Genomic DNA, 10,366 nt, shown 5'->3' with positions numbered 1-10,366 from the left:
TGTAGTCCTTTAGTTTTATGTTATCCTCCATGTTTGTAGTCCTTTAGTCACATGTTATGTCCATGTTTGTAGTCCTTTAGTTTCATGTTATCCTCCACATTTGTAGTGCTTTAGTCACATGTTATCCTCCATGTTTGTAGTCCTTTAGTGACATGTTATCTCCATGTTTGGAGTCCTTTAGTCACATGTTATCTCCATGTTTGTGGTCCTTTAGTCACATGTTATCTCCATGTTTGTAGTCCTTTAGTCACATGTTATCTCCATGTTTGTAGTCCTTTAGTCACATGTTATGTCCATGTTTGTAGTCCTTTAGTCACATGTTATGTCCATGTTTGTAGTCCTTTAGTCACATGTTATGTCCATGTTTGTAGTCCTTTAGTCACATGTTATCTCCATGTTTGTAGTCCTTTAGTCACATGTTATCTCCATGTTTGTAGTCCTTTAGTCACATGTTATGTCCATGTTTGGAGTCCTTTAGTCACATGTTATGTCCATGTTTGTAGTCCTTTAGTCACATGTTATGTCCATGTTTGTAGTCCTGCAGTCACATGTTATCTCCATGTTTGGAGTCCTTTAGTCACATGTTATGTCCATGTTTGTAGTCCTTTAGTCACATGTTATGTCCATGTTTGGAGTCCTTTAGTCACATGTTATGTCCATGTTTGTAGTCCTTTAGTCACATGTTATCCTCCATGTTTGTAGTCCTGTAGTCACATGTTATCTCCATGTTTGGAGTCCTTTAGTCACATGTTGTGTCCATGTTTGGAGTCCTGTAGTCACATGTTATCTCCATGTTTGGAGTCCTGTAGTCACATGTTGTGTCCATGTTTGGAGTCCTTTAGTCACATGTTATCCTCCATGTTTGGAGTCCTTTAGTCACATGTTATGTCCATGTTTGGAGTCCTGTAGTCACATGTTATCCTCCATGTTTGGAGTCCTGTAGTCACATGTTATCTCCATGTTTGGAGTCCTTTAGTCACATGTTATGTCCATGTTTGTAGTCCTTTAGTCACATGTTATCCTCCATGTTTGTAGTCCTGTAGTCACATGTTATCTCCATGTTTGGAGTCCTTTAGTCACATGTTGTGTCCATGTTTGGAGTCCTTTAGTCACATGTTATGTCCATGTTTGGAGTCCTTTAGTCACATGTTATCCTCCATGTTTGTAGTCCTGTAGTCACATGTTATCCTCCATGTTTGGAGTCCTTTAGTCACATGTTATGTCCATGTTTGTAGTCCTTTAGTCACATGTTATCTCCATGTTTGGAGTCCTTTAGTCACATGTTATGTCCATGTTTGTAGTCCTGTAGTCACATGTTATCTCCATGTTTGTAGTCCTGTAGTCACATGTTATCTCCATGTTTGGAGTCCTGTAGTCACATGTTATCTCCATGTTTGGAGTCCTTTAGTCACATGTTGTGTCCATGTTTGGAGTCCTTTAGTCACATGTTATGTCCATGTTTGGAGTCCTTTAGTCACATGTTATCCTCCATGTTTGTAGTCCTGTAGTCACATGTTATCCTCCATGTTTGGAGTCCTTTAGTCACATGTTATGTCCATGTTTGTAGTCCTTTAGTCACATGTTATCTCCATGTTTGTAGTCCTGTAGTCACATGTTATCCTCCATGTTTGGAGTCCTTTAGTCACATGTTATGTCCATGTTTGTAGTCCTGTAGTCACATGTTATCTCCATGTTTGTAGTCCTTTAGTCTCATATTTTGTCCATGTTTGTAGTCCTTTAGTCTCATATTTTGTCCATGTTTGTAGTCTTTTAGATCAGCTTTACCTGTTCAGTTGATGCTGATCAACGAGGTGCCCCCCCCCCCCCCCCCCCCCCCCCCCCCCCAGGTGCTGCAGGCTGTCAGGTGACTCTGCTCGCCCGTCCGGGTCACAACGTGTCTCTGCACTGTAACGTGACCTCCAGTCAGGAGGTGATGTGGTTGCGGCTGCGCTCCAACCAGCTGCTACCGCTGCTGACGGTGCGCCAGAGCAAGCTGGCGGGGCAGGAGGACACGGTAAACGTCCTCCACGCCGACCGCCGGGTCAGCTTCACGGGTCAGGTGAGGGCCGGAGGGCTGAGGCTGCACATCCAGGAGGTCCAAGAGGAGGACGGCGGCCTGTACTCCTGCATCGGGCGCTGCACCGACAACTCCTGTGAGCACAATGAGGTGAAGCTCGCCGTGCAGGGTGAGTCACACTGACCCCGACAGAGCCCGACTGACGACCTCTGACCCCGACTGACGACCTCTGACCCCGACAGAGCCCGACTGACGACCTCCTGACCCGACTGACGACCTCTGACCCCGACAGAGCCCGACTGACGACCTCTGACCCCGACTGATGATCTCTGACTCCGACAGAGCCCGACTGACGACCTCTGACCCCGACTGATGACCTCTGACTCCGACAGAGCCCGACTGACGACCTCTGACCCCGACTGATGACCTCTGAACCCGACAGAGCCTGACTGACGACCTCTGACCCCGACTGGCGACCTCTGAACCCGACAGAGCCTGACTGACAACCTCTGACCCTGACCGACGACCTCTGACCTTGACAGAGCCCAACTGACGACCTCTGACCCCGACTGACGACCTCTGACCCTGACAGAGCCCGACTGACGACCTCTGACACCTCATTAAAGATTGGTTACCTGTGTGAGGTGTTGAAGGTGGGCGGAGCCTCTAATCATCTGCTGTGTGTGTGTGTGTGTGTGCAGGATCTGAAGGACGCTCTGAGGCGGCGAGGCGGCCATGTTGGACAGTGGGTGTGTGTGTGCTTCCAGCCGGGATCGTGTTGGGATGCCTGGTGTGTGTGGGCGGAGTCTACCTGTGCTCAGGTGTGTGTGTGTGTCACTATCTCCTGTACTTTGTACTTTTACTCTGAGTAGGATTACTTTCCTCTGATTTCTACCCACAAGCCTCTTCTGCCCCCTGGAGGGCAGAAAGAGAAGCTCTCATGTTCCTCTGAGTGTGAACCAGTGGGGAACCTTGCCAGTATGGAGGTTTTGAGGGGAACCTTGTGGGGAACCTTGCCAGTATGGAGGTTTTGAGGGGAACCTTGCCAGTATGGAGGTTTTGAGGGGAACCTTGCCGGTATGGAGGTTTTGAGGGGAACCTTGCCAGTATGGAGGTTTTGAGGGGAACCTTGCCGGTATGGAGGTTTTGAGGGGAACCTTGCCGGTATGGAGGTTTTGAGGGGAACCTTGCCAGTATGAAGGTTTTGAGGGGAACCTTGCCGGTATGGAGGTTTTGAGGGGAACCTTGCCGGTATGGAGGTTTTGAGGGGAACCTTGCCAGTATGGAGGTTTTGAGGGGAACCTTGCCGGTCAACAACCACATAGGTCAGAAACAGTGATTTGGCGTTTGGTGGATTCGTTGTCAGAACTTGAAAGAAACAGAACGTCAGGCAGCAGAAAGGTAAAGTTTTAATCTTGATCACACAGACTGCAGTTCTTCCTGGTGCCACAGGGGGAGCAGTTTGACCACAGACTGCAGTTCTTCCTGGTACCACAGGGGGAGCAGTTTGACCACAGACTGCAGTTCTTCCTGGTGCCACAGGGGGAGCAGTTTGACCACAGACTGCAGTTCTTCCTGGTGCCACAGGGGGAGCAGTTTGACCACAGACTGCAGTTCTTCCTGGTACCACAGGGGGAGCAGTTTGACCACAGACTGCAGTTCTTCCTGGTGCCACAGGGGGAGCAGTTTGACCACAGACTGCAGCTCTTCCTGGTGCCACAGGGGGAGCAGTTTGACCACAACGCGTGACACAAGTCCAGATACATCAACTCAGCACACAGTCTTCAACTGAAATAGACTTTAAATTGATTGTTCAAGAGACAGAAACTTGACGAAATGACCCGGGATCAGCCAGCAGGGGGCGACTCTTCCTGTGTGTGTGTGTGTGTGTGTGTGTGTGTGTGTGTGTGTGTGTGTGTGTGTGTGTGTGTGTGTGTGTGTTTCATGGAGCAAAGCAAGAAGCTAATAAAATGACTCGTCTCCATAATGCTGATATAAAACAGCCCAAAAGATACATTTTTCTCTAAACTTTTTCCATTAACTCACATTTTAGTGTTTAACCAACATTTTTCTTCAAACTCAATCTGAAGCCCCCCCCGGGCCTGCCTGAACTCCCCATTCAACCTACCCCCACTCAGTCCCACCCCACGACCCCCCATCCTCCTTTATACAATCCCCCCCACTAGTCTCCACTACCTAACCCCCCCACTAGTCTCTACTACCTAACCCCTAACCCCCCCACTAGTCTCCACTACCTAACCCCCCCACTAGTCTCTACTACCCAACCCCTAACCCCCCCACTAGTCTCCACTACCTAACCCCCCCACTAGTCTCTACTATCCAACCCCTAACCCCCCCACTAGTCTCTACTACCTAACCCCCCCACTAGTCTCCACTACCTAACCCCCCTATCCCCCCCACTAGTCTCTACTACCTAACCCCCCCCACTAGTCTCCACTACCTAACCCCCCTAACCCCCCCACTAGTCTCCACTACCTAACCCCCCTAACCCCCCCACTAGTCTCTACTACCTAACCCCTAACCCTCCCACTAGTCTCTACTACCTAACCCCTAACCCCCCCACTAGTCTCCACTACCTAACCCCCCCACTAGTCTCTACTACCCAACCCCTAACCCCCCCACTAGTCTCCACTACCTAACCCCCCCACTAGTCTCTACTACCCAACCCCTAACCCCCCCACTAGTCTCCACTACCTAACCCCCCCACTAGCCTCTACTACCTAACCCCCCCACTAGTCTCCACTACCTAACCCCCCTATCCCCCCCACTAGTCTCTACTACCTAACCCCCCCACTAGTCTCCACTACCTAACCCCCCTAACCCCCCCACTAGTCTCCACTACCTAACCCCCCTAACCCCCTCACTAGTCTCCACTACCTAACCCCCCTAACCCCCCCACTAGTCTCCACTACCTAACCCCCCTAACCCCCTCACTAGTCTCTACTACCTAACCCCCCCACTAGTCTCCACTACCTAACCCCCCTAACCCCCCCACTAGTCTCCACTACCTAACCCCCCCACTAGTCTCCACTACCTAACCCCCCTAACCCCCTCACTAGTCTCTACTACCTGGCCCCCCCACTAGTCTCCACTACCTAACCCCCCCACTAGTCTCCCCTACCTAACCCCCCTAACCCCCCTCACTAGTCTCTACTACCTAACCCCCCTAACCCCCCCACTAGTCTCTACTACCTAACCCCCCACTAGTCTCCACTACCTAACCTCCCTAACCCCCCCACTAGTCTCCACTACCTAACCCCCCTAACCCCCTCACTAGTCTCTACTACCTAACCCCCCCACTAGTCTCCACTACCTAACCCCCCTAACCCCCCCACTAGTCTCCACGACCTAACCCCCTAACCCCCTCACTAGTCTCTACTACCTAACCCTCCCCACTAGTCTCCACCCTATCATCCTCCACACCACCCTATTCTCCCCCCCCCCTCCCCCCGGACCCCCCAGTCACAGCTGCCTGAGCAGCAGGCCGTAGGGCCTGATGGCCTGCTCCACGGTGGCCCTGGTCTGGAGGGGGTTCAGGTCTTGGTGTATGTAGACCAGCCACAGGTCCTGGCGCTGGCACCTGGTCCTGGCCTCGGGGTTGATGCGGTTCTGCAGCAGGACCTGGTAGGTCTTGCCGTCCAGCTGGGACCTGAAGGTCTTGCAGTGGTTCTGGGCCGTGGTGGGGTCGGGGGTGGAGTACACCCCGCGGCCCTGCGTGTGCGGCTCCGTCAGCGCGGCGGCGGCGGCGTCCAGGTAGCGCGGCTCGTCCTGCTGCGCCGCGCCGCGCACCAGTATGATGCCCAGAGAGCCGTCCATACCGTGGCCCTGGTACGACACGGGCCACGACCCCTCCCCCGTCCCCAGCCAGCCGTCCCCCCCCCTCGTAGCGCTGCGCCACGCGCAGGGGCTGCGCGGTTCCACCCGCAGGGACGGACGTATGGCTCCTTACCCCGCAGGAACCGCTTGTCTCCATCCTGCACACACACACACACACACACACACACACACACACACACACACACACACACACACACACACACACACACACACACACACACACACACACGCACACACACACATGCACAAAACATAAGCATTTTGGCCTCAGTTCAGAAATTACTGATTCACTGACCACACCATCACCCTCTCACCCAGAGTCACAGTCACCCTCTCACCCAGAGTCACCCTCTCACCCAGAGTCACAGTCACCCTCTCACCCAGAGTCACAGTCACTCACCCTCTCACCCAGAGTCACCCTCTCACCCAGAGTCACAGTCACTCACCCTCTCACCCAGAGTTCACCCTCTCACCCAGTCACAGTCACCCTCTCACCCAGAGTCACAGTCACCCTCTCACCCAGAGTCACAGTCACTCACCCTCTCACCCAGAGTCACCCTCTCACCCAGAGTCACAGTCACTCACCCTCTCACCCAGAGTTCACCCTCTCACCCAGTCACAGTCACCCTCTCACCCAGAGTTCACCCTCTCACCCAGAGTCAGTCACCGTCTCACCCAGAGTCACCCTCTCACCCAGAGTCACAGTCACTCACCCTCTCACCCAGTCACCCTCTCACCCAGAGTCACAGTCACTCACCCTCTCAACCTGAGTCACCCTCTCACCCAGAGTTCACCCTCTCACCCAGAGTCACAGTCACCCTCTCACCCAGAGTTCACCCTCTCACCCAGAGTCATAGTCACTCACCCTCTCACCCAGAGTCACCTTCTCACCCAGAGTCACCCTCTCACCCAGAGTCACAGTCACCGTCTCACCCAGAGTTCACCCTCTCACCCAGAGTCACAGTCACCCTCTCACCCAGAGTCACCCTCTCACCCAGAGTTCACCCTCTCACCCAGAGCCACAGTCTCTCACCCAGAGTTCACCCTCTCACCCAGAGTCACAGTCACCCTCTCACCCAGAGTTCACCCTCTCACCCAGAGTCACAGTCACCCTCTCACCCAGAGTCACAGTCACCTTCTCACCCAGAGTCACAGTCTCTCACCCAGAGTTCACCCTCTCACCTAGAGTCACAGTCACCCTCTCACCCAGAGTTCACCCTCTCACCCAGAGTCACCCTCTCACCCAGAGTCACAGTCACCGTCTCACCCAGAGTCACCCTCTCACCCAGAGTCACAGTAACTCACCCTCTCACCCAGAGTCACCGTCTCACCCAGAGTTAGTCACCGTCTCACCCAGAGTCACCCTTTCACCCAGAGTCACAGTCACTCACCCTCTCACCCAGAGTCACCCTCTCACCCAGAGTCACAGTCACTCACCCTCTCACCCAGAGTCACCCTCTCACCCAGAGTCACAGTCACTCACCCTCTCACCCAGAGTCACAGTCACCCTCTCAGCCAGAGTTCACCCTCTCACCTAGAGTCAGTCACCCTCTCACCCAGAGTTCACCCTCTCACCAGAGTCACAGTAACTCACCCTCTCACCCAGAGTCACCGTCTCACCCAGAGTTACAGTCACCGTCTCACCCAGAGTCACCCTTTCACCCAGAGTCACAGTCACTCACCCTCTCACCCAGAGTCACCCTCTCACCCAGAGTCACAGTCACTCACCCTCTCACCCAGAGTCACCCTCTCACCCAGAGTCACAGTCACTCACCCTCTCACCCAGAGTCACAGTCACCCTCTCACCCAGAGTTCACCCTCTCACCTAGAGTCAGTCACCCTCTCACCCAGAGTTCACCCTCTCACCAGAGTCACAGTCACCCTCTCACCCAGAGTCACAGTCACTCACCCTCTCACCCAGAGTCACCCTCTCACCCAGAGTCACAGTCACTCACCCTCTCACCCAGAGTTCACCCTCTCACCCAGTCACAGTCACCCTCTCACCCAGAGTTCACCCTCTCACCCAGAGTCAGTCACCGTCTCACCCAGAGTCACCCTCTCACCCAGAGTCACAGTCACTCACCCTCTCACCCAGTCACCCTCTCACCCAGAGTCACAGTCACTCACCCTCTCAACCTGAGTCACCCTCTCACCCAGAGTTCACCCTCTCACCCAGAGTCACAGTCACCCTCTCACCCAGAGTCACCCTCTCACCCAGAGTTCACCCTCTCACCCAGAGTCATAGTCACTCACCCTCTCACCCAGAGTCACCTTCTCACCCAGAGTCACCCTCTCACCCAGAGTCACAGTCACCGTCTCACCCAGAGTTCACCCTCTCACCCAGAGTCACAGTCACCCTCTCACCCAGAGTCACCCTCTCACCCAGAGTTCACCCTCTCACCCAGAGCCACAGTCTCTCACCCAGAGTTCACCCTCTCACCCAGAGTCACAGTCACCCTCTCATCCAGAGTTCACCCTCTCACCCAGAGTCACAGTCACCCTCTCACCCAGAGTCACAGTCACCCTCTCACCCAGAGTCACCCTCTCACCCAGAGTCACCTTCTCACCCAGAGTCACAGTCTCTCACCCAGAGTTCACCCTCTCACCTAGAGTCACAGTCACCCTCTCACCCAGAGTTCACCCTCTCACCCAGAGTCACCCTCTCACCCAGAGTCACAGTCACCGTCTCACCCAGAGTCACCCTCTCACCCAGAGTCACAGTAACTCACCCTCTCACCCAGAGTCACCGTCTCACCCAGAGTTACAGTCACCGTCTCACCCAGAGTCACCCTTTCACCCAGAGTCACAGTCACTCACCCTCTCACCCAGAGTCACCCTCTCACCCAGAGTCACAGTCACTCACCCTCTCACCCAGAGTCACCCTCTCACCCAGAGTCACAGTCACTCACCCTCTCACCCAGAGTCACAGTCACCCTCTCACCCAGAGTTCACCCTCTCACCTAGAGTCAGTCACCCTCTCACCCAGAGTTCACCCTCTCACCAGAGTCACAGTAACTCACCCTCTCACCCAGAGTCACCGTCTCACCCAGAGTTACAGTCACCGTCTCACCCAGAGTCACCCTTTCACCCAGAGTCACAGTCACTCACCCTCTCACCCAGAGTCACCCTCTCACCCAGAGTCACAGTCACTCACCCTCTCACCCAGAGTCACCCTCTCACCCAGAGTCACAGTCACTCACCCTCTCACCCAGAGTCACAGTCACCCTCTCACCCAGAGTCACCCTCTCACCCAGAGTCACAGTCACTCACCCTCTCACCCAGAGTCACCCTCTCACCCAGAGTCACAGTCACTCACCCTCTCACCCAGAGTCACAGTCACCCTCTCACCCAGAGTTCACCCTCTCACCAGAGTCACAGTCACCCTCTCACCCAGAGTTCACCCTCTCACCAGAGTCACAGTCACCCTCTCACCCAGAGTCACAGTCACTCACCCTCTCACCCAGAGTCACCCTCTCACCCAGAGTCACAGTCACTCACCCTCTCACCCAGAGTCACAGTCACCCTCTCACCCAGAGTTCACCCTCTCACCAGAGTCACAGTCACCCTCTCACCCAGAGTTCACCCTCTCACCAGAGTCACAGTCACCCTCTCACCCAGAGTCACAGTCACTCACCCTCTCACCCAGAGTCACCCTCTCACCCAGAGTCACAGTCACTCACCCTCTCACCCAGAGTCACAGTCACCCTCTCACCCAGAGTTCACCCTCTCACCAGAGTCACAGTCACCCCTCTCACCCAGAGTTCACCCTCTCACCCAGAGTTCACCCCTCTCACCCAGTGAGGATCAGTTGAAGTGATCAGAGGAAGGAGTGACGTGGAGCCTCAGCCTTCATCTGATTGGTCAACACAGCCACTGACTGAAGTAATGGCTTTCGTCTGCACTGTACTCGAGTAGAAGTAACGCTACTCTGACTCGGGTGAACGTAACGTCCCGGTCCCGGTCCGGTCCCGGTCCCGGTCCCCCGGTCCCGGTCTGGACTCACCTGGACCCGGCTGAAGTCGTAGTCGTACTGCGGGTGGAAGAAGTCCTCCGGGTTCAGCGTCACGCGGGTTCCGTTCCGGCGGCGCGGGACCGGGACCGGGGACCGGGACCGGGACCGGCGGTCAGGGCCGGGGGCCAGGCCGTACAGGTCCTGGTCTCCCTGGTCCGGGTCCTGCAGGGACATGGTTCCCGACACTGGGGTAGTCCAGCTCCCGGAAGCCCTCCTGCTTGTAGAACTCCCGCAGAGCCACGATGTTGACCAGGTCCTGAGGACTGAGCTGGGACCGGCCCGAGGTGGACTCCACCCGGCAGCCCGTCAGGGCCGACACGGCCTCCAGCAGGACCCCCCGGTCCATTACTGGGGGGGGGGGGGGGCTCTGGTCCTGGGCTCTGGATCTGGTCCTGGTCTGTAGATCTGGTCCTGGTCCTGTTCTCTCGATCTGGTCCTGTTCTCTCGATCTGGTCCTGGTCTCTGGATCTGGTCCTGGT

The 10,366-nt window shown here is 54.9% G+C and overlaps 1 protein-coding gene across 1 annotated transcript; it reads right to left on the bottom strand.

The window, feature by feature from the left end:
• Positions 1-5,500: 5,500 nt before the first annotated feature.
• Positions 5,501-10,360, bottom strand: LOC308148047 (uncharacterized protein; the record flags this gene model as incomplete). Its single annotated transcript, XM_080521460.1, has 2 exons — positions 9,879-10,360; positions 5,501-6,012 (listed from the first exon to the last, which is right to left on the bottom strand). Exon 2 carries the CDS (start codon positions 5,852-5,854, stop codon positions 5,501-5,503), a length of 354 nt encoding a protein of 117 aa, XP_080377586.1. The 5' UTR covers positions 5,855-6,012; positions 9,879-10,360.
• Between the last annotated feature and the right edge of the window lie 6 nt (positions 10,361-10,366).

This window comes from Blennius ocellaris, assembly GCF_963422515.1.
Source record: "Blennius ocellaris genome assembly, contig: SCAFFOLD_133, whole genome shotgun sequence".
Lineage (NCBI taxonomy): Eukaryota > Metazoa > Chordata > Actinopteri > Blenniiformes > Blenniidae > Blennius > Blennius ocellaris.
The sequence above is the reverse complement of the archived record's forward strand: the minus strand, read 5'-3'. Positions and strand labels throughout refer to the sequence as shown.